The 25,166-nt window shown below is 41.6% G+C and overlaps 1 protein-coding gene across 3 annotated transcripts in view; it reads right to left on the reverse strand.

The window, feature by feature from the left end:
• PIGG (phosphatidylinositol glycan anchor biosynthesis class G) overlaps positions 1-25,166 on the reverse strand; it is an 87,129-nt gene that overhangs the window by 12,965 nt on the left and 48,998 nt on the right. For 2 of the 3 annotated variants that reach the window (XM_032095477.1, XM_032095481.1), the window contains one exon: positions 17,488-17,651. The exons of the other annotated variant lie outside the window; for it this stretch is intronic. In XM_032095477.1, the coding sequence (XP_031951368.1) occupies positions 17,488-17,651 (164 nt within the window). The remainder of the gene's footprint in view (positions 1-17,487; positions 17,652-25,166) is intronic. 3 annotated transcript variants of the gene reach the window in all.

The following is a 25,166-nucleotide window of genomic DNA, read 5'->3' on the forward strand; positions in this document are numbered from 1 at the left end:
AGCAAGTGAAAGCATGGGGAAGAAAGGGGCAGTGGGCATGAACTTAGAAAAGTACAAGCAAGAGAGACTGGGATATTGTTCAACCGAAACTAAACATGGTAAAGGGAAAGCATTAAAGACAATGAAGCATAAAAGAGAAACAAAATGTGTGAGAGAACCCACAAGAAAAGGAAAAAAAAAAGTAATGAGTGCAGTAGTGATAAGGAAGAGCATATGCAGAAGAGTAGGAGCCAAGGAAAGCATGGTAGAAGGGGAAGCCCTGTGAGGCAAGTGCGAGAACACAAGCAAGCGATAGAGGGAAGTGTGTGAAAAAGTAAAAGAGGGTAAGAGTGTGAGAGATGTCTGATAGGGGGAGCCAAAGGTACAGTGGGTGGGAGGGAAAGGATGTCCAGAGGGGGGTGAAGGGAGTGCAAGGGAGAGGGAAAGACCCGAAGACAGACAGACGGGGAAGGAGCATGTGGGTGTGACAGAACCTGTGTATGCCAGTGAGAGCCAAGGTGCGTGAGAGGCAAGAGTAGGGAAGCAAGAGAGGGAGTGTTACGGCGAGTTTTGGAGGGGAAGTGAGGGGGCATCAAGATGAATAAAATTGTGGAGGAGAGGAACACAAAGAGAGAGGGAACTAGCAAGCAGACAGTGAGAGGAGTGCTACTGAGTGAGAGACACACAGGAAGCACAACCAAGAGTGACAGCATGTGCAGGAGGTAAAGTGCAAGTGAGTTACATGAAGCACGCAAGGGAAAAAACTACAAGATGGCAAAGTGAGAGAGCATGGTAGGGGGAAGAGTGTGGGAAAGATGGGGAAAAACAGGAAAGCATGTGAGAGAGGGAAGGAAAACAGGAGGATGAGAAAGAAATAAAGAAGGGAGAAGAGGAAGCAAGTAGAGATAATAAAAGATCAAAAGAGGCAGCATGAGAGAAAGGGAGGAAAGGAGGACAGGAAATTGAGAGTATGAGAGGAAGTGCAAGCAGAAGAGAGGAGAACTGTGTGCCTTGTACAGCAATGCAAGAAAGCGGGGCAGCAGAAGAGCAAAACAACAGAGAGGGCAAGGGTGTGCAAGAGAAAGATGACACACAATTGAGCGAAGGCATGGAAGTGAGAGATAGCAAGCAAGAGAGGGAGTCAAAGTGCATCCAAGAGAGAGAAAATGCACATTCATAAGAGAGGACATGAACATCCAGGACAGCAGTAAGGGCATATGGCAGAGAGGGAAACATACTGTGAGAGATGTAAAGCTAGAGGAAGTGTGAAAGGCAGCAAGTGGGACAAGGACAGAGAGCAATAGAGAGGGACGTAGCAAGCTAGAGGGGGAAAGCATTACCCAGAGACTAGAAGCGTAAACAAGAAGGAAATCCAAGAAAGAGAAAAAATGTGAGAAAGGTGGGAAAGCATGAGAGAGAAGGCTAGTGAGAGAGAGTGATTTGACATGAGATAAAAAAGGAAACAGTAAAGCACAGGGGAAAGAAAAAGCATGCAAGGGAAGCGACGTATTAGAGAGTGAGCACGAAGTGCATGCCCAAGACAAAAAAAACACATGCCAGACAATAAAACTGAATGACAACAGGAAGGAAGATGTGCACGAGAGAGGGAGTATGAAGATGGGAAAAGGGTGTGAGAAAGTGCGAGGTGAGGAGAACATGACATCAGTTAACCACGGTAAGTTCAGGGGAAGCACATGACAGAGAGAGGCATGGCAGGTGAAAGGGAAGCAAATCATGTGCTGCTGGGAAAGTGTGTAAGAAAGACGAGGCAAGTGACAGAGAGGGTGGGAGTTGAAGAAAGAGAGAGGTAAGGGGGAACTGAAGACAATAAGAAAGAGGGAATGACGAGAGAGAGAAAGCTAGAGAAAAAGAGAAGGAGCAAGATAGAGGGATAGTGACAGCAAGAGAGAGGGAACAATGACACTAGACAAGACACCACAAGTGGCATTGGAAGTGCAAACACGAAGGGTAATTTTGTGAGATAGAAAGCATCCAAGAGAGAGAGGAAGACATAGAAATGAAGAACAGTAATACACGTGAGCGAGGGGAGTGCCAGAGAATAAGAACAGCAAGCAAGGAAAAGCATGCATTGGAGATACTGTAGGCATGACAGGCAGAATTCATGTGAGAGGGGAAACACACGAGAGTGAGGAGGATGCATGTGAGAGAGACAGACAGGCACAAGGTCCACCACACAAGGGTAAAGGGCACAACAGAGAGAAGAAAAGGGTGTGGGAAGCCTGTGAAAGGGAAACTGTGAGGAAAAAGAAGTGCAGAAGAGGGAAAGAGGCAAAGTACAAGAAAGGCAAAGCAAACAGGAATACCAGGAGGTGAAGGGAGGAAAAGAACAGGTAAAAGTGGAAGCAAGAGGAAAATGAAATCAAAAGAGAGAAGTGTGTGAAAGAGGGATGAAGTACATGAGAGAGGGGGATGCGAGATGAAGAGATTAGAACAACAGACACTGAGACAAGGAAGCACCTGAGAAAGAGTAAATATACAGGACAGCAAAGGCAAAAGAAAAATGCCAAATGAGAGAGGCAAAGTGAAAGTGAGAGGGAAAACACTAGAAAGAGTGAGGTAAGGCCTCTGAGAAAGAAGACAGAGAGGTGAGATTCATGAGAGAGACATGCAGATGGGATGATGGAGACATGTGAAGTGTGCCAGTTAGAAAGGGAATATATGTAGGACAATGAAGGGAGAGAAGACAGGTGGAGGGAAAGGAGGAGTGCTGGTGAGCACTGGGGGGGGAAAAGGAACCAGAGAGAGCATGGCAACAGATGCAAAGCAGGAGAGAAAGAAGAAAAGCACATGTAAGAGACTGAAAGCACAGGCGAGAGAGAAATCACATCAGGAATGCAGGAGCAAGCAGGAAATCACATCAGAGAGAGGGCAAGTATGCCAGAGAATGCAACTGCATGAGAGAGAGGCGAAGCAAACCCAAAAGAGCAGGGAAGCATCTGAATGAGGCAAGGCAGGAGCACAGCAGGCAAAGTGCATACAAGAGATGAATCATGTCAGATGGGGTGACCAAGACAGGGGGAATGCTTGAGAGAGAAATCTGTGAGGAAAGGGGAAAACAAGCACATCGAAGAGGAAAAGCATGCCTGAGGCTAATGGGCAAATGATAGAGATGAAAAGAAAGGGATAACAAGGAGAAAAGACAAGGATACTTAGAGAGAAGTAAGGCTAGCAAGCAATGGGAAGAGATGGCAAGCAACAAGAGTAGGGGAAGTATGAGCAAGAGACTGTAAGCATGAGCAAGAGGAAAAGCGCACTCATCAAAGTAGAAAAATATGTCTGAGGTAGAAAAACACCCAAAGGGGAGGAAAGAATGACAGAGAGAAGTAAGAGTGGGAAGAAGGAAGTGCAAAAGAAAGTAACAGCACTCAAGAAAAGCAAAGCATGTGAGAGAGGGGACAAAGGACATGTCAGAAGCAGTGTGAGAGAGGCAAAGAAAGTAAAGAAGGAAGACCATGTGAGAGAGTGAATGCAAAAGGGAAAATGCCTGAGATGGAGTAAAGGGTAAAGAGAGACACAGAGTGGGAATATCAAAGGAGGGATAGAGTGAGGGGGAAGGGAGGGGAGGAAAAAGAAACAAGAGATTGAAAGGGGGAAAGTGAGAGAAAGAAGGGGGTTGAGAAAGAAGGATTGTGGGAGAGGGGGATAGCATGAAAGAAGGTGGGGAAGCACAAGAGGCAAAATATGAGAGAGGCAAGGTACTAGCAGGAGAGAAAGGGATTGTGCAATAGAAAGCATGTTAGGGAGAGGAAGAGAGAGGAATAAGCAAGGGCAAGAGAAAGAAGAAGCACATGCAAGGCTGGGAAACTACAAAGAGATGCAAAGTGCATATGACAGGAAAAAAGCACCTGAAAAAGGGTAAGCTAAGAGAGAAGAAAGCAGACAACTTTGGGAAAGTATGGGAAAGGGAGCAAAAATAAGCCAGGGGAAAGATTATACAGTTGAAAGGTAAGCCAGAGACACAGAGAGAGCAAATGAGGGGGGTAGTAAGAAAAAATAAAAATAAAAGGAAAATAAATCAAGCTGGGAGAGAGAGAAGAGTGTGGGGGAGAAAGGAAGAGAGTGGGTGAAGGGGGGAAGCAAAACAGATATATGGATATAACGGTTATATATAAGGGTTAGCAAGGACTCATGCAAGAAAGGGAAGCACAAAGGAAAATCACCAAGTACAGGAAGCATGAGCAAAAGGAAAACTGAAAGCAGGAGATAGGAAAATTGTGGAACAGGGAGAAAGCATGCAACATGAGGAAAGTGAGACTGGGCATGCAAGGCAGAGAAAGACAAAGCAAAAGAGTGAGAAGGAAACGAGAAAAAGAAACATACAACAGAATCAAAGCACATGAGACACAAAAGGAAAGCATAAGAGAGTGTTAAAAGTATGTGCAAGAAAGTGACAATGCAGCCAAGAGACACACGGATAGTGCGGGGCATGCATGATAATGGACCAAAGAGAGGGCAAGACATGAGAAAGGGAGACTAAAAGTATAAATGAGGACAATAAAGGACGTTTCAGAGATGGAAAAGTATGCAAGGGATGAGAAAAACTTAAGACTGAGCAGCAGAGCAAAAGAGGGAGAGGGAAAGTGAAGCAGAACAAGGAAGAAAAATGCAAAAAACAGGAAAGACAAAATGAGGGGAAGAGTGTGTCCAAGGGAGAAGACAAGCGAAGGGAAGGGGGTCAAGAGAAGGAAAGTGCATGGAGATACAAAAACACACACCACGATGATGCAACATTCAGAGAGGCAGGTAACATGAGAGAGAAGTGAGCCACCTATGAGAAAGGGAATGTGTGTCACGGAGAGGTACAACAGGAGGGGAAAACATGAAAGGGAGCAGAAGCACAAGTAAAGGTGAGCTAGCTGGAATGCGTGCATGGAAGAGAGGAGAGAAGATATGCAAGACAGGGAGAAAGTGAGAAACCATGAGAAAATAAGCATGCTAGAGGGAGTGCTGGTGAGTGTGAGTGCCTCAGGGAGATGAGGAAAGCAGGACAGAGAAGAAAAGCAAAAGCAGGAGGGAAAGCTTGCCAGAGAGTGGGAAAGTATGTCCAATAGAATGGCAAAGCACATCCAAAAGAGAGGGAAAATGTGTCTGAGACAAATGGAAGGCTCAGGAGAGAGTAAACAAGAGAGGGAGGAAGTGAGCAATTGAGAATGAAATAGTGAACAGAGGACAAATAAGAAGCCACAAGCATGAGTGTGAGAGCATGCACAAGAAAACAGAAAATTCTCAGTGATGGAATAGCACGTGAGTCACAGGCAAAGACAGTTTGAGAGAGAGGTACAAGGAGGCGGGGGAACAAGGCAGTTGAAGACAGAAAACCAGGCAAAACGAAGTGGGTAGGAAGGCCAAGGGATGGGGAAAGGGAATGAGAAGATGAAAGGGAAAGAGAGAAAAAAGGGAAACATGAGAGAGGGACAGCAACAGGTAGTAAGGAATAGCACAAGAACAAGAAAGCACAAGTATGAAAGTGCAAGTAAAAGAGGAAAACAGCCAAAGCAGGAACACATTAGAGAAAGAGGAAAAACCTATTCGAGAGAAGGAAAGCACATCTCAGAAAGAAGGGGAATTTGGAGACAGAAGAGAGAAAAATACATAGGTAAAGTGAGAGAAAAAGAAAGAGAAGTCCATGGGATGACAACAGGGAAGAAAAGTGAGGAACACAGAAAAAATAGAGAAGAAACATACAAGAGCATGAATGTTCACAAGAACATAAGAGAAAAGGAAACCAAGAGAAAAACAACATGTGTGTGAAAGGCAACATATGTGAGAGAAAGCAGGTGTGTTTAAAGTTGTAGGAGAGGGGAGGGGTCTGTGAAAGAGAAGGCTGATCAGAATGGGAGAGAAAGCACACCTACAAGAAGGAGACAGAGTTTCTGTGAGAAAGGGGTGACATGGCCAAGAGGGAGGCAAAGGTTGAGAGGTCAGAGGGAACTGACTGAAAAAAGCACACTGCTAAGAGAGAAAACAGGGAGGGAGAGAGACAAGCGGAAGGGCAGAGAGGTGTCCAGAGAAAGCCTAAGACAAGAGAGACAAAGGCAAAAGCTACACAAAGAGAAGAAAAATAAGAGTGAGACTGGGAGGTCATTTGTGAGGAGGGGAGGGAGAAAAAACTCATCTAAGACAAAGGGAAAGCCCAAGAGACAGATGGATAGAGACCAGAAGATGGGATGCCGAGAGCAAGAAATAGCAAGCAGTGTAGGGAAAGCACAAGGGAATGAAAGCATGAAAGAGAGGGAAAGTGCAATGCGAGAATGTGTCAAAGAGGTGAGAAAGCACATGAGGAACGGAGAAAGTGAAAGAGGCAAAGCAAGGGAGAATGTAAAAAGGCAAGCACAGGAAAATACATCATGCGAGAAGCAAAGTGAGTGAGAGGCAAAACATGTCTAGAAGACAAGAAAAGCTGTGGAGCAGGGACACAAATGAGAGAGGAAAAGCCCATCTCAGGGAGAGGGAAAGATAAGACAGAGCAGAAGAAATGAAGGAAGAGAAGGAAAGAGGCCAGAGAGAGATAGATTGATGGGGAAGAGGGAGGCAAAAAGAGATGCAGAGAGAGATGGAAAGTTCAGGAAGGAAAGGAATGGTTGGGAGGTGTGATTGAGAGGGAGGGACAGCGAGCAGAAGGCAGAAGTACAGTGAGGCAGAGAGTGGGACAGCAAGTGAGACAAGGGGGATAGTGAGAGACAGAAAGCTGTAGTGAGAGAGACAAAGTGCAAATAGGGAAAAACTGGAAGATGAAAATGCATGAGAGAGAAGAATGTTAGACACTATAGCAAGAGAGACTAGGAGAGGAAAGTGCCTAAATCAACACATTGACTGCAAAGCACAGAGGACAGAGCTGCAAAATGCATATGAGGGAGACAGAGTGGCAAAGCACGCACACAAGAGACAAAACTCACATGCACAAGAGGTAAGCAAGAGCACAAAACACTGAGGAGAAAGAAGCAGAGAGAAAGAGAGAAAAAAAGAAAGGCAAAGTGCATGACACAAGAAAGCTCAAATGAGGGAACAGCAGAGCATGTGACAGGTAAAGCCCACATGGAAGATAAAGTGTGTGAGAGAGAAGCAACGTGCACATAAAGATGACAACACGCAGAAGGGAATGAAATGTATGTAAGGGGAGAAGTGTAAAAAGGAGGGAAAATGCGTGCAAGAAGAACAATACAAGTGGAGGGAAGTACACACAAGACGCAAAGGTCAAAGCACAAGGACAAAGTGACAGAATGAGAAAGGGAAGTTTGGAATTAGAAGAAAAAAAAGGCACGTGAGAGAGGCCCAGCACAATACACAGGTGAAAGGCAGGAGAGGCAAAACATGCAGGAGAAAGCAAGCATTGGATAGCAGGGAAAGCATGAGAGGGAACATTTAAGCAAAAAGCATATAAAATCTCTTGGGTCGGAAAAGACTCTTAGGATCTTTGAGTACAAGGATGAACTGTCAAGTCCACCCCTAAACCATGTCCCAAAGTGCCACATCTGCACATCTAAATACCTCTAGGGGTGGTGACTCAGCTACTTCCCTGGGCAGCTTGTTCCAATCCTTGACAATCATTTCAGTGAAGAAACTTTTTCTTAATATCCAATCTAAACTTCCCCTGGCACAACTTGAGGCCACTTCCTTTTGTCCTATGACTTGCTACTTGGGAGTAGAGACTGACCCCCACCTTGTTACAACTTCCTTTCTGGTAATTGTAGAGAGCCTCCTTTCCTTTGGGCTAAATAATCCCATTCTCTCAGCTGCTCCTCATAGGACTTGTGCTCCAGACCCTTCACCAGCTCCCTTGCCCTTCTCAGGACATGCTCCAGCACCTCTATGTCCTTCCTGTAGTGCGGGGCTCAGAACTGGACATAGAACTCACAGTGCAGTCTCACCAGTGTCAAGTACACTGGGACAATCCCTGCCCTGGTCCTGCTGGCCACTCTAGTGCTGATACAGGTTAGGATGCCATTGGCCTTCTTGGCCACCTGAGCACTCGATGGTTCATGTTCAGCTGCTGCCAACCAGCACCCCCAGGTCCTTTTCCATCGGGCAGCTTTCCAGCCACTCTGCCCCCAGCCTATAGCACTGCATGGGGCTGTTGTGACCAAAGGGCAGGACCCAGCACTTGGCCTTATTGAGTCTCATACCACTGGCCTTGGCCCATCAATCCAGCCTGTCCAGATCCTTCTGCACAGCCTTCCTGCCCTCCAGCAGATCAACACTCCTGCCCAACTTGGTGTCATCTGCAAATTGACTAAAGGTGACTTGATCCCCTTGTATAGATCACTGAAGATACAGATGAGGAACAGGCAAAGCAAAGCACATGAGAAAAAGGCAAAGCCTATCAGAGAGAGGGAAATATGGGTGCAGAGAGAGAGAAGAAGCCTCACAGTGAGAGGGGGAAGAGATGTGGGAAAGGAATAACAGAGAAGAGGAAGCCACTCTGATTTGGGAAGGACTCAAGAAAGATGAAAGACAAATAGGAAATCTCCAAGAGAGAATAAATGCAAATCTAAGAGGGAGGAAAAGCAGGTTCAACGCAAGCCGAAAGCAGCGTATGGCTGGGGGAAGCTCTACAGATTTAGAAGAACTATAGAGATAGAAAGGACAGAGAACAAGTGGGGAGGAGAAAGCATAAGTGCAAGCTCAGAAGAGGCGGAGTGCATGCAAGAAAGTATGTCTGTCAAGAGACTGGAAAGCATATAGAGGAGAAGGTAGAAGACAAAGAGGCAAAGGGAATGAGGGAGGGAAGTGCTACAGGAAGAAAAGGCATGTGAAAGAAGAAGGGTGGGAGAGGAGGACTCAAGTAAAATATTTACCATTGGACAGAGAGGGAGAGTGCAAGCAATTTGCATTTGAAAGTATTTGAGTGCATGTGAGAGCTGGAAAATCTGTGAAACATGGCAAAGCATGCAAGAAAGGAGAAAAGCCACAGAAGGGAAAGGAAGACACAAAAAGGAAAAACAAGAGACAGAAGGATGCACAAGACAAAGACACAAGAGACCGAACATGTACAAGAAAGCAAGAGAAAAACAAAGCACATTGAAATGAGAGAGGGAGAGAGCATTTGCATGCCTGCAAAAGGGAGAAAGTGCATGAGCAAGGAGAGTTGCATGCATGAGACAGGGAAGCACATAAGGGGAGAGTTGCAAGACGAGAACACACAAAAGAGAAGAGAACTGGGCCAGCCAGGGGAAGAGCATAAAGGTGAGGGAAGCAGATGAGAGAGAGGGAGAAAGGTATGTGAGAGAAGGTAGAAAAAGCACATAAAGCAGGAAGAACATATATGTGAGAAGCATATATGGGAGGTGGAGAAAGTGACCATGAGAAAGGGAGAAAAGCCATGATGGAGAGTCAGGGAGCCATGAAGTGTGAGTGAGGAAGAGCACGGGAAGGAAAGCTCGTGCAGATGCACAAGACGGGGAGAAGCATGCTTGCAAGGGGTCAGAAGCATGAGAGTGACAGGAGTGCACAGAGGAGGAGAACACAAGAGTGGGGAAGCCCATAAGAGAGAGGTAAGCATGGCAAGGACCAGAAGTTCATGCACAAGAGGCAAGAAGCACACGCATGTGGCAAGTGGGAAAAGTCTGCACATTAAAAAGGTGGGAAACCCAACCACGAGGGGTGATGAAAGCACAGCCAGGAGAGACAGGCAAAGTGCACAAGAAGGGCAAGCATCTGACACAGTAGGAAAGCAAGAGGGAGTAACAATTGAGGGGGGTGGACACAAGACAGGTGTAGCACTAGACTGAGAGAGAGAGAGAGACTGGGACAGTGAGAAAGGAGCGTGAACAAAGGTGTTAAACCACATCCAGGTGCCTCAGTTTGACTGGGGCACCTCATATGCATAACTAAATATTTACTCTTGTAATTCTGTGCCTTCCACCTTGGTCTCTCAGTCTACATGGAACAGTCTTGTCTTGATGCAAGTGTGAGAGGGAGAGAGGTGATGCACATGCAAGTGAGACAAAGTAAGAGAAACAGGTACAAAGTGTGTCCAAGAGAGAAGGGAAGTTTGGAAAGGGATGGTGTGGTGGTGGCGAGAGGATAACAAGAGAGGGATAGGAAATCAAGGTAAAGAAAGGGATAGAGAGGAATGAGAGGAGAGATAGCAAGCAAGAGATAATGAAGAACAGTGAGTCAGAGACAGTGGGAAAGCACACAGGAAAATGAAACTTCATTTTACAGCAGCACCAAGCTTCACAGTCCTTCATCTACTATCAGCTGGGCTGACTAATCAACATTTTCTTACATGGCAGTGTAGAAAAACCTAATCCCTTTCATAATAATTTACTAAAATTCTGTTTATTGTGGAATGATGTGGTTTTTGAAAATAACATGCTGCATTACCACCTATTATCCTGCAATTTTGATGAAAGTTAGCTTTCCTTTGTTAAGTTTCAGTAGCCATAGTTCAGTAACAATAGGAAGGACTGCCATAAGTTTATTTACAGACAAAAAACTTAACCAATGTTTCATTATTATCTTTTCAGCTTTTCAAGTCTTTTTAGAGTCCTGCTAACAGTTTCTGACTGGACTGTCATTATTCTTTGAGGATACTCTGTATGCTTACCATTGGAACACAAAATTTCCTCTAGGTTACCCATGTCCAACATTGTTAATACTGATTGTCTTAATGTATTCAGTACGCTCTGCATGTATTAACATTTTATGAACTCTTTAAAATGTTGCTCTTTGTAAGCAACATTTGGAAATCTAACCATACAGGATGGCAGAAAAACACTGTCTCACAACACAGAGGTTCCAAACAAAAATAAAGGACAAATACTATCCTTTTGCAGAGCAAAGTGGTACTGCATACTTGCACTCTAGGTAGTTGCAGCTCTACAGGTGCAATGAGAACTGACAACTCAGCTATGTGCTCTTGAGCATAAGTCACATGAAAACCAGAAGAACAAGAGGAAGAAGACAATGTAACCATGACAACCTCAAATCAGAGCTTGGGCAGAAATCAAAAAGATTTTCAGAACCCTTTCAAATCAGTATTATCCACAAAGAATAAGTGTTAGACTACTTAAATTATAAAGTACAGCTTTTTTGATGTTACTCGAAGTGGTCTCTACCTCAGACTGCAGTTCTGCCAATGAGAATAAATCTCATAGCAATGGCAATAAATAGCACCAGTAAGAGCATTTAAAAGCCAAGTGGATAACTCTACAACAACTTGGGCAGTAGCTAGCACGCTGGAGGACAAGTTCTCAATTAGGGTCATCAGTCACTACTGGAAAGCAAACCTCATGCTGGATATGCTAACTCTACTGAAAATTAGATCATTATTTTTTAAGTTCCAAATCTATTTGGATGCTTACTTTCATCTACAGAAAACAAAAATAACCTAACCTACCCCAAATCTGTGTTTTTATAAATTCTGTGCACACACAACATTCCTTAATATTTATACAGAAAGTGCTTCAGTGCCTAAAATTGGTCCATGGAGCAAAACGATGACATTTACGTTGCAAAAGGCTTTGAAGCAATTTGTTATTTATTTATAACAGAGGCAACCCTATTTTGCTGGATCACTTTCCAATTAGAAAATACTTTCCAATACTGAGAGTCATGGCTGCCTGGAGGAAGTCTCATAGGAAAAGTCAGGGTCTTGACAACATGAAAAAGGAATGAATGAACAGGTATCCATCATAGAGCAGTAACAAAGTCCAAGAGAAATCTTCAGCCATTTATACAATGACAGCATCTCAGGAAAAATCTAAGTGAGTAGAATACTCTTCCAGCTGGTGGCAATAAAACCCCAGCCCAGTTTTAGCCAATCACTTCCAAATTTCCATGCATATCAACAAACAAGTAGATGACCTCTGTATCTTTTTTTAAAATTTATTTAGAGAATGAGACTGCTGGCAGTACAACAGATAACAAGGATTACAATTCTAGAGAATGCAGCAGCATACACTCTTAGATGCAAACATTTTTTTCAGCTTTAGTTAACCAAAGTAAGACAGAATGGAGTTAAATAGAAGAATTAAAATCTACTTGTATAAAATACTGAAGGGTTCAGTGGAAAATGTTTGGATTGTTCCTTTGTATTTAAGGAAGGCTGCACTTTCTACCTAGGACTCAAAAAGAAAGGTATATTGAAACACTCACTGCATGTCCAGCTTACGTCAGAAAGAACAATTATTAATGCACTAACATGGGTAGTGAATGGGGGACTCGATCAATCAAACACATTAGGCTGAAGATGGCAAAAGCTGACGTTAACTGCTGAAATTCCTTTAGCTAGCACACCTTCCTAATTCTGTTTAGATTAGCATTATAAAAGAATTCACAGCAAAATTTAAGTTTGCTGTGCTGGAGTTCTACATTAACAAAGTCAAGGCATAACATTAAAGTTATGCAACTATTAACACCCTCCTGTTGGGCATGCATTCATTTTCGGTATCTGAAAGCCACTTGCTAATGTGAAAACACTGTTACAACATTTGATAACTGAAGAAGAAAAACGAACAGGCACACAGCCTTCTAGTGCTAGGAAACGCCCACCAGTTCACCCTGACACCTAACTAACGAAACCAACTAAAACACAGATTTTAATGTGCTGGTAACCTGAAAACTATCACGATGCCTAACTGAAGAGTGGTAATTACACAACACTGTGAACATCACCCACATGACAATTTTGTTTGGGTAGGAGCTTGGAAACTGAATCCATCTGGAGTGTACGCACAGTGAGGTCATATAATATAGGTCAAATTATCCAACAACATGGCCCTTTTCCAGTCGTAAGGACCCAAAAATCCAAAATTCTACTTCAGACCAGAGCAATAGAGTGGTCACTGTAAAAACTACCTTCTACATGAACCAGATGCTCACGGGAATTTATGCAAGTCACACACAGAACACTTGGTTAAGTTCAGGCATCAGTTTAATCAGTACTCCCCATCTCAAAAATAGTTTCAAGAGTTATTGCACAGTTTCCATGGAGACTGAACCTAAAGAGTTCTTTCTATTTCTGTCTGTGAAAATCCCTTCACATTTATGCTGCCAAGTTTCTCAGGAGAGCCTGAAGGATTAAAAGTGGCAGTAATATCCATGTTAGTGTCTATCACATGCCACTTAATTATTTTAGAAACACATTTACCTTTCCATATGAGGAGAATATCTTATAGTTTCACAAATTTGTTCAGATGAAAGCAAATTATTTAAGGACTTCCAAACTACATTTCCACAGCAAATGTATTATCCAAAAACCTCCTTACGTTCTATTCCACCTTACCATACCGGCAAAATACATACGGGCTACGTGTACCTAATGCACTTTCATCTCACAAGTAGGCTCTTAATGTCTCTCATCCCATCACAGGCAAACGGATGCAATCCAGGCTAGGAAAAGTGGACATTCAGGTGAACTGAAAAACTATTTAGATGCTGCAGAAATTCCATCTGAAGGCCAGTCACCGGTGATCAACCACAGGATGTCACACAGAGGCCAGTACTGCTTAATGTCTTCACTAATAAACTAGGCAATGGGGCAGTGCGCCCTCAGCAAGTCTGCTCACAATGCAGAACTGGGAGGAGCAGTTTGCGCAGGAACTGGGTCTGCAGATGGGTCTGCTGCTACTCAGGGGCATCTTGACAGGCTGGAGAAATGGACCAACAAGAAACTCAGTAAGTTTAACAAAGGGAGACACCAAATCCTGCACCAGAACAGGCTTGGGGTTAACTATCTGGAAAGTAGGTAAGTAGAGAAGGACATACGTCACTCCTGCTGGACAACAAATTGAGCACGAGCAAGCAATGTTCCCATGAACCAACCTAGGGCTGTAGTGCAAAAGGCAGAGCCAGCAGGTTGAAGGAGGTGATCTTTCCTCTCTGTTGAGCAGTTGTGAGTTCACATATGGGGCTCTGGATCCAGTTTTGGGGTCCCCAGTACGAGACAGACATGGGTGTCCTGGAGCAAATCCAAAAGCTCACAAAGATGTCTCAGGGATTGGAGCATCTGACAAAGTGAGAGGCTGAGAAAGCTGGGATTGTTTAACTTGAGCAGAGAAAGTTTGGCAGGGTTCTCACCAATGTTCACAAATGTCTCATGGGCGGAAGTAAAGAAGATGTACTCAGACTCTTCTCACTGGTGCTTATTGAAAGGATGAATGATATACAACACATTCCCCTTAAACACCAGTGAACAACTGTTAACTCCAAGTGTTGCTATATGCTGGAACAAGTTGCTCAAGAAGACCCTGGAGTATCTCTGCTTGCTCTGGCTGACCCTCCTTTGGACAGGAGGGTTGGACTCCAGACTCAAGTATTCTGCGGCTGCATAAATGCAAAGTGCCAAAAGGGGGAATGGTATGAGTGCATACTTGCCCCTAGGCAGTGATGCCCAATACAACGTGGCTTTAAAGAATTTCAGCAAGAAGCTCTGGTAAGCCAACCCAACTGAAGCAGCTGTAAATTACATGGGCTCTGCAAGTGGCTGAAATTCACAAAGACAGCCCTGAAGCCAGGCCTTCCTATCCAGGCCAACCTCCTCAGATGCAACAGCTCTAAAACAGGCTGCAGAATGCAAGGCTTTTTGCTAAGAGTGACACTGCTGAGTGGCTCTGGGCACATCTTCATCTTGCTCTCAGGACCACAGTAAAAAGTAGGGGTTTGAATTCCACTGACCAAGGCACATTGCTATGAAACAGTTAATAAGAAGCTTTTATAAAGAACATCCTAAAGCATCTAGCACATTTTTTTTTAAAGTTCAGTCTCCCATATATTTAACAAAACACATGAAGCAGCAGACCCCCCGCCTTCTGCAGTTTCAGCTTAGGTTCCAAGAAGTAACAACCAAGTAATAAGACAATTATTTGGACAGCAATGGCAAAGCACAAGAGTAAAATAAAAAGCATACAGAGTTCTGAGCAGATTAACATACCAATTTAAGCAAGTCCCAGCAGCTAGAGATTCCAGTCCATATTTATGTAGTTTTGTTGAGGAAACAGCCTAACCACTTGACCCAAATGAACCTTAAAATGGCTACAGACACAAGCTGCTTGATGGAATCTACTTACATAAGTGATGTGGGTGTTACAGGCCATAGCTACCCACTTGAGAGCAGGTTAAGCCAGCACTGTACCTGGCAACACTACTAGCTGAGGTTTAATCTGCAAAAATTCAACCAGGAAAACATCAGAACAACAACCAGCACTACTGTAGAGGCATATTATTTGAAGCACTATTAAACAAGTACAGATACTCAAAGATTTTGTCTCTGAAATTTTTTCATTATTTTGTTAGAAGAGCTTTCCAAAAACATGCTGTATGTTATAATTTTCTCTTCATTGTATGGTAGTGTTCATCACTAGTGTTCATGCAGTCTAGATTTTAAACAACAATAAAACGGCAGTTCTTTAAATTATGGGAGCTCATTTTTTTTTTCTTCTCCTTCCCCATACAATGCCACCAAGGCATTGTTCTCTACAGTGCTCAGAAGCCTCCAAGCTCAAGCAAAAAGTGTCAGTTCCAAAGCACCTACAGTGTAATGATGAAGAACAGAGAGGGGGACCACTAAAAAAAGCCACCACGGCAGAAACACTGATGTAAACAGTTAAATGGCACCGTGCTATTTGAAACAAATCATGGCAGAGGTATACAGGAATTGGGAAAAACAGGACATTCATAGAATGCAAGCAATACCCAGATTCATGGGTCACATATTTACCAGAAAACAAGTAGCAACACTTTTTATATGTACATGGTCACGCTTTTCTTAAATAGAGCAGAAAGAATGGAGAAAACTTGAAGAGTTTGGATACTGGAAAAATTTATTGACTGAGCAAAGCAGTAACTAAAGCTAAATTGGGGAGCATTAGAAACAGAGTTAAAACTCAGTTTGGTGTCAAGTCAGCAGGTAGTAAGGAAAATTCAAGAAAGGGCCTTCTGAGATTACACAAATCAAGACATCAATAACTAGTGTACTCCACATCTACTCCTCCTGAAGCAAAAAAACAGAGTAAAGTCTAGCTTTCAGAAGTATTATACTCAAACACAAGTACTTAGACCGTATCAATCTATTTAAGACCAAAGATGACTTCAGGGTAACTGGCCTCAGACTAAGAGGTAAAGTTCTACAGGGCATCTCAATTTACACTAAGGAGTGCATGAGTAGATCAATGGCCCAGCACTAGGCTGCGTAAATCCACAGCAACCAAGCAGAGCACTAGACATCTTTAGAGAGCCATGTAGCAGACAGGCAAATCAGTAAACAAAGGTTAATCACTGTGAATACCTGTTAAATGAGCCTGTTAATACAGAAAGTGGACACAGTGACTGTGCAGGAATTAGTCTGTTAGAACAGGTGCCTCCTGGCTCAAAAACCTCCACTGGTCTGTGCAGCTTGGTCAGCTGGTGATCCCATCTCCTTACACCATTAATGAACACAACCGAGCTAACACAAGTACACAGTGCAGGCATAGCCCAAAACAAACGAGCAAGAGGAGAAGAGAGAAGCCAGAAAACAAGTCACTGACAGGGTGAGACCAGATGACACTGTGTAGATAAAAAGAAGTCAGAGGTTTAGAGAGGATGAGAATGTGTAAAGCAAAAAGTTGTGATAAACTAAATACTGTCTAAAATCCCACCTGCCAAGCCTACTGCAATATTCTTTTCATCACTAAAAAAAAAAAAAAAAAGTAGATTTAAATTCCACAGATAATAGAGAAAAGACTCTGAGATGGCAAGAATTTAGTCACTGTCAAATGTTAATTCTGTGAAAATACATCAAGTTCTGGCATTTGTGCACTGATACGATACAATATGGAATTCACAATTCTTCTATTTTAACATATTGTATCACTCAGTTTAAATACCCTGAATGATGAGGTAAAAGCAATTTTAGAGAGTCAAATTGGATTTTATATGCATACTCTTAAATTCCATTAGCATTTTACAACTGTCTTCTTAAAATTCCAATGCATTAATTCATTTTACTTTAACTCATTCACCACACAAGACACCCAGAAGTACAAGTATTTTAGCTACAAATGACTGCAATAACCAGTAACATACAATAATGTTAGTACGTTTTATTAATTAAACCTTGCATGTCACTCTGTCAAAGAGGGACATTCAAAGAACATCATGTTAGTTAAATCTGAATTCTATTCTATTACTTTAAAAAGTCCTTCTCAGGTCTCTGACTTAAAAGGTTTCAAGAAAAATGTTTTTAGGCAGAACATGCTGTCATAAAAGCATAAGAAAATTTTAAGTAATTTAGCACAGCAAACTGAGAACTCATTAAGAAACAAAATTAGTAAAACATACATGTAAATTCCCAGAGCAAAACTTCTGCAGATAAAATGAAACTGGAAGAGTTAGGTGATACAAACAAATACCGAAAAAAAGAACATGCATTTTTTTAATACAGAACTAACTTTCAGGGAAAAAGATTATGTGAACAAAAATTTCTTTGAAAAGGTATACATTTTAAGGATGGTATTTATATCTGCAGTACATAGAGAAGTATTACTTCAGTTCAAAAATTATTACCTGCTAACTTCAGAACTCAAGTAGCACAGCAGATGGATGGCCCAAAGCAAAGGTCCCGCATATGTTGCAAATGCTGTGAGGAAGATAGCTGGTATCTCCACATAGCTGTCTAGTCCCACAAAACCTGCTGAAACATCCACAGTAGCAATGCCATTTGAATTTCCCTGAAAATAGGGATAAAATAGTAAATATCTAAATATCTCCAAAGATATATTTAGAATGCATTAGAATAATATTAATTATTGCACCCATTAATGACTTACTCTTTAAATTGCTTTAGTGTACACTGACCGATATTCTTTACATCTGAATTTCCATAAAACAGCTTACCAAACCAGTGCTTTTAGTAACGATTTACAGATTAACAAAGGCATAAACAGCATGCTATTTTGCTTGCCTTATTTTGTCTGCAAGCTAACATGTCCATTGTTTAATAAGTTACATTTTAAAAAAGAATTTAAAATAAACAGCTACACTTCAGTCACATTAATGAAAAGGATGCATTTTTCATCACGCCATGTTCAAATACAAGATTTTAGGCCTGCTGCCTAAAATTACACCAGGAAATAAATATTTCTTGCCCTTAAACACAACAGGACTCTAAATTAGAGCTGTAATGGAACACTACATCACCCACCTGCCTGCCTCACGGCACAAGTTCCCACATGTACACAGATTAAGACAAGCAAATTTAGAGAGGTTTCTCCTTCCCAAGTCTCTGTACCACATAAGGTTGCATTGAAATAGACCAGAAGTCAGTCTAGATAGCCTGAATCATAAATAAAAGGCATTTAAACCTACCAAGAGAAAAATAGAAGGAACATACAGCAATTAAAGTATCAAGAGCTGTCAAAGTCCAGTATGTTTTACCTAGTTTTCTTTTCCAGTGACCAAGACCACTAAATAACAAGGAACAATGTAAAACTGAAGGAAGTGTCTTCCACTGAAAATCCCAAAGTATTTAACTTTACCCAAATATCTAAAGTAGCAAACACACCCTATGAAGGCATAAAATTTCTTAAATTAACAGGTAACAGATAGGTTTCCTCAGACTAGTGAGAAAGCTCTCAGATGTTCTTGCTGTACCGTGAGAAACTGATCAATTTTTGCAGCACCGATATTCTAACAGCCATAAACCCCTCCTTTTCCACCTACAGAATTCCAGAACAACACAAATGTAAGGGCTGTCACCACCAATTGCCTCAGACTCAATCCCAGCAGAGCATATGAGGTGTGGTGGCTCCCCACTTTCTTCAAACCTGACCTCAGCTCACCTTAGTGGCAGCAGTCCTCTTGAACTGCAAGTTACCCTAGCAAGGAAGTGCTATCATCAAATACACACTTCTGTCACAAAGACCAGAGCACACAGGGAACCACAAAAGATAGGTAGCTTTTTCAGCTACACAGCTAACTAGGCACCAGCAAAAAAACTGTTCCTGAAACAGCTCTAAAATCTCAAGAGAAAAAAACCCATCTGTGTTGACAGAACCATTCAGAGCTCATTACAGGCAGCTACTGTCCCCATGAATCCCACCATGAAGGCATCCCCAGAATTTAAGTCGAATCTGAAACTGTAAGAGGGCAATATGGCATGGATTTTACAAAGATATCATACAATAGAAGAATCTTGACTTACGGCAATTAGTCTTCCTCACTTTGACTTTCATCATGCACCACTGTAGTAAATCACTGCACCCGTGTAACCAAATATTGTTAAGCACTTAATGTAATGTCCAGCAATGCCAGGGGAGCAAAGCAAAGCACAACTAAGGATAAGCAGCTAAATAAAAGCATATCTGCGCCCTAGAATCCATACTATGGGACTGGAAAAGAAAGCTGTAAGATAAGGCTACTCCTCAGGTTCAACTCCTCAGGTTTAACAAACTGAGGTCATGGGAAAGAACAGAAAGTTAAGTGTAGCATTGAGTGCTGGGCAGGGTGCTGCTTCTCAACAGCAAGAGTTTGACAGGGACAGGTAGGGAGGGAACCTGCTCTCTTTTCCCCCAGTCCCTGTCCACAGCAGCAGGCCTTTTGCCCATCATATCTATTTATTTTTCATTCCTCTCTTTCTCCTCCGCATGATGCGTGCAGAGTAGAAAAGCTGAGATATCAGGAGATCCTCCCTGCTCATGTCAGGAAGAGCTGAAAGGTGTCTTTACAGTTTACTCCACGGGCACATGCACATGGTTGATCTTTGGCACCTTGAGGCAACTCCCCATCACACTGTATGTGAGAAGACGCAAGAATAAATATAGCACTGCAGTGCATGCCACTGGTCCTGCAGAAAAAGTGCAGGCAAAAAGATGTACTCCTCTCTGGAAGCACGTCAGGACAAAGTAAGGAACCTGGAGGAAGGAACAGTGCTTTCCCCCTTCTCCCAAATCCCTGAGTTGCTTCCCCACAAGGTTCACTCCATCTGGCTTTGACATTGTTTAAAGTGACATAGCTGTGGAACAAGGATGCACACATTTGGATCCACAAACTTACAACTCCAGTCACACTGAGAAGTGTCCAAACATCTTACTCCTACCATGAATCTACCAAGCCTGATGGATACTACTGCCACCAATACTGGAAGAGCTCTGCTAAGTGGTAAGAAGCAGTTTTTCTTCACATTAGGTATCTTTCTCCAAGACAAATCCGTGTATTTACACTAAATTTTCATAGCTTATAAACTCTAATACTCCACACAATGCATAAATAACTGACAATTCAGAGTGCCTCCTTTTATTTTAACATATCACTCTAGTATTTCAGAAAATGTTGGCCAGAAAGGTTCTCTGCCTCTGGACAGACCTTGGAGGTTTCAACACCCTGTGACCTCACAGCTGATGCTGTTGTGAAAATGGGACTGAACTGTGAACCTGCTGAAGTCCTTTCCAATGTAAATTATCCTACAGTGCTTTGAAATCATAACAAGAAAAAGTTAACGTCACTTTAAAATGTCACTCAGTCCATCTCTTTACCTAAAGGCAAGATGAATTAGATATAAATGATTCTAAAAATGTACAAATCTATTCTGGTTTCCTCCAGTGATAAAAACCACCAGAAACTGGAACTGTATTTTCCTTCTCCCGTTCTGCAGATACACTGCTCTAAGCATGGCAACAAGTCCCCACACGACTAATAAATAAATACATGGCATTTTTGTTCATTTATGAGTTTTCATGCAAGGTAATGAAAATATTTTTAGCAATATTTACTGCAAAATAAATTTTTTAAGAGCTGGTTTATTAAAGAGGAACCACCAAGTTATTTATTTCTATTCTCACTGCATTTTAAGGACAAATAGTAATGATAAAGATACAACATACTTTTGGGAAATGACTGCTGAGTTATGAGACACGGACAATTCAGGGCTTAGGAGAAGACAATCAATTATTCAAGCTCATTGAAAAATTCATCAAGAGATTCTCAAGTTTGCAATAATATCCTGATAAATAAGTAGCATTCTGACTAAATGTATTAATTTCATCTATTTTTGACAATACTGGAGTATTTTAGACTTTGCTTCTCTTCATCAATTTACACAAAGTGATAAATAAAGCAAAGACCTTAATTACTAAAACAAGACTAGAAAACAAATTGGGTTTACCCAGCTTCCACATTAATAACACAGCACTTTATCCAGACAATCTCTAAAAACCTCTAAGCATGAAGACCGCACAACCTGTGTGAGCAACCTTTTCCTCTGCTTACTATTCACAAAAATCTTGCTAAAATGCTGGAAAAATGACATCATGCATAGTCTACCCATTTAAGTTAAAACCGTTTAATAAATTTGCCTTTTAGATTCAAATTGTCAGCAGAAAGGGACAGCTGGTTCTGCCAAGGAAGGTAAGCTGGGAAATGAGTGTGAGAACAAGGCAGGTGAGAGCACTAAGTCAGGATTCTTCAGTGGCATGTCCAGGTCAGGGCTGGATCCAGACACAGTGATCAGGGCTAGATACAGTCCAGGAACTGCAAGTCTGTAGTGACAAGGAAAGTCCAAGACTAGGCCAGAAAGGCCAGCCACCAGGTCCAGGTCCAGGTCCAGGCCAGGATCAAGAAACAACAAGATAGGCACACACATACCTGCTTACATAGCTGGGATACAACACAGGCAGTAAAGCATCGGATTAAAGCAGAACCAAACAGAAAGAAGGGCGAGGCCCCTCGCTCTGCTTTTCTCCCATCGGCTCCTCTCTCAGTCAAGGAGATGACCTTGAAGTCTGCCAACTAAAGTCTGAGACAGGAGAGGCACTCAGGGTTCTGGCACAGTGAAGTGTAGAATGCAAAACCAAGTGTAAGATCAAGGCATTTGTTTTCAACCCACCCTTAATTTTTTTTTTTTTATACTTACATTCAAAATCAAAAGATTAGCTTCCACACCCAGGCACTTCATTTCTTTCCCCATGTTCATCAGCTACAGCAACGGACTAATGAAGAGTAGTATCCATTCCTATCAGCCTTGCCCACTCTGTACACTTAAGATTTTCACAGATCTACTTCCATAAAGTCTTGAAGGACCCTACAAAACTTTTTTGAAAGAACAGTGCCTCATTCATTAAATATGCTATCCTGAACGAGGCTATTTTTACTATCTTATTCAAAAGGCCATCACTTACAAGCCACACACAGCAAGACAGAGTTACTGGTTTAATCATTATGTACCGTATTGTCTACCAAGATTTAATAAAGGCTCAGCAACATGGGCAAGTCTCATTTTCTTCATAATCACACCAAGATATGTACAAAAAGTAGTTCTCCAAACCTCTCTCCTATTTCCAGATGGAAGTGTTCCACATTTCATTTATATTTCTCTTCTCTTGCCTCATTTAGCTAGCACAGTTTAAATTTAGTATCCAATGTGATCTGTATCACCAACAAATTTCACTGGTTTTCAATTTTTGTATTTCAGCCATAAGCCTGCTATTTTTTTGAATGCTACATTAGGGCTTTACACCTGTCTGGAAATTAAAACCCTAGTACCACTCTGAACCCAGGCAGTTTAATAGTGATAGCTCTAGTGGCCACAAAACTTAAAGAAACAAAGTCAGGGAAGACATTTAAATCTATGCCACCAGTACACATCATGCCTAATAATACAGTTGTGCTTCCTTCACATCTCTCCTCTAGAATTTTAGCATAGATATTGCTCGCTCCTGAGGAAGTAAACAAGTGACAATCTGTTACCAAGACAAGCTGAACAGAGGTCAATATGAAGGTGAGAATTTGATGGACTGCTCCAGCAGAAACAGCCCAGATGTGCTTCCTTAATATTTATTCAGTATCTCAGAACAAATCATACATGCTTTGTCTGAAACACAACCCTGTCCTAAGTCAGTCAAAATGTAAGCACCCAGCACTGATGGTCATGGACAGGACAGGTAGTTGCTAAACCTGGGACACCTGAACTTTACTCAGTAAGCACAGTGTCACTTCACTGGAAGGCACAGAAGTAAGGCAAGGATCTGGAAGCTGTCATCAAGAAAAGACCTTCCTGGTTTTCCCACAACGTAAAGGAAAAAGATTAAATGGCTTATTCAAACAATTAATATCTGTTACTAAACCAGTATGGGTACATCCAGAGCTCCACCGTTCATCACTCACTTAAGGAAAAGCTGGAAAATGTACACAACCATGCAGAATCATCTATAGCTTCACCTGAGTCACTTGTCTATGGTACTCTTGAGATATATAAAGACTTAAAGCTTGAGTGCCTGCACTTGTCACAGGAGCTGTGAGTAAACAGGGAAATCTGCACTGCCATGAGAAGAGACTGAAACACACCTCAAGGGGAGAGATTACCTCCACGTGTTTGGGAGACGGGTGTCCCAGTGCAGGGGAAAGGGGTTTTTTTTGTGCATGTACACATTGGTAAAAGTTCACCTGTAGTGAAAAAGTTCGATCTGGTATGGGTCCTGCATCTATAGTTCAGTGACTGACAGTTAATTATCAATATATAGTTGTCAGTTAATTATGTGTTACTAATAAACCAAAGAAACATTTCAATCCTGATTTTAAGTTATACAAACTGAGTTTTCCCTTTGCAACAAGTCGTTCATACCCCAGACAGAACTCAAAGGAAAGGGAAGGAGATACTTAAATATATTTTTAAAAAACCAATAATGAAGAATTCGGTTTTGTATGTTGTTAGCTTTTTGATTTTCCGAGATAATGCAGATCAGAATGCCACATACTGAGAAAAACAACATAAAAGAGGAACGAAATTACACATCATTTCTGGAAGAAGTTCCTTCAGCCCTTGGAAACACCACCCCAGACTGGAAAAGCTATTCTCAGAATAAAATGAGAGAAATTTATGCATTGAAGAGAGAGCATTAATTAGATTTTGAGGCACCTCTGTAGCCTCTGTAATTTATGAATTATCAGCTCAGCCATTCTACTTTTCTATGCTAATATTTTGTATATCAGATAACTGCTTTCAATTGTGAAATGCAAAAAAAGAGGTCCGTGCTAGCTTTGTATGATTAGATTTGTTTCTTTCCATACCTTCAGAACAGTTTTTTCATCAGAGAACAAAAGAACAAGCTAACATCTAAAGACAGGTATTTTTGTCAAACTCTTAATCTCCATCCTAAAAAGTCATCTAATATGAAGGTACTTACAATAATTTTAAAAGAGAATCAAAAACTTGTTCTCTAAGGAGTGGGGGGAGGGATTGTGAAAGAAAATTCCATCTGTCAACTCTTAAAAGCACTTTTTTCACTAGTAGAATTGATTTCTCTATTTCTGAAACATTTCTAAGATATTCTGAAAATAGAAAAATAAAAAGAGAAATAAAGAGAGAAAATATGGAAGAAATCCTTCCTGTTCTATTATAATTCATTTGTCATTTTAATCAGTCTTGGGCATGGTGAACATGCACACACCTTGATTTTTCAAGTGGAGAAACACACAAAAAAATTCTGGAAGACTGTTAGCATGTTCTTCCGCAACTGATACATTTTTAAAGGTCCTGTGCTAAAATGACTTCTCAGAATTTTTGCTAAGCCATTGCTAATTCAAAATAATCTTTTCAAAGCTGGAGCTTTGGGACATGTGATGGGACAAAAAAGGCAGCTTCTTATCTGGACCTTTTCTATTTCATACAAACCATCATGGGAGACAACATGGGGGAAAAAGCTTTGCTGTGCTTCTAACAATAGTTCTGGTAAAAAACTATCACCCAGATCATTTTCCAGATCTTACAGTCTTACAAGATGCAGAAATCTGGCTCATAACAAAGCAATGGAAAATTTCTCTTTTACAAGGTTTGGATGCTGTGACTTAGCAACACATTACATGGAAGAAATTCCCTTGTCAGAACTAATTTTTCAAATATCCTAAAGTTTATTGAAATCTGTATCATACTGGAAGTTATTATTTCCAAAGGAAGCACTTCTAGAAGAAATGTCAAAATTGCCAGCAGAGTGATGGGGCCTAGCCAGATGCTCTGAAACTGCAGGATATCCAAAAACACAATTTGTAGCCAAGTAAAATGGAAATCACTTCTTCCAGTCTTCTAAAAACAAAAAAAATCCTCAATTGCAAGGGTAGTTGAAATTGCAAAACATTAGTCATGAAAAAGGAAAGTCTTCCCAATAACACCAGTTTAAGACAACTAGAAAGCCAAAACAGATGTTACCAGATCCTGTTACCTTCTATTGGTCTTGCATAAATACATTTTTATTGGT

Source organism: Corvus moneduloides, chromosome Z, assembly GCF_009650955.1.
Source record: "Corvus moneduloides isolate bCorMon1 chromosome Z, bCorMon1.pri, whole genome shotgun sequence".
NCBI classification, from domain to species: domain Eukaryota; kingdom Metazoa; phylum Chordata; class Aves; order Passeriformes; family Corvidae; genus Corvus; species Corvus moneduloides.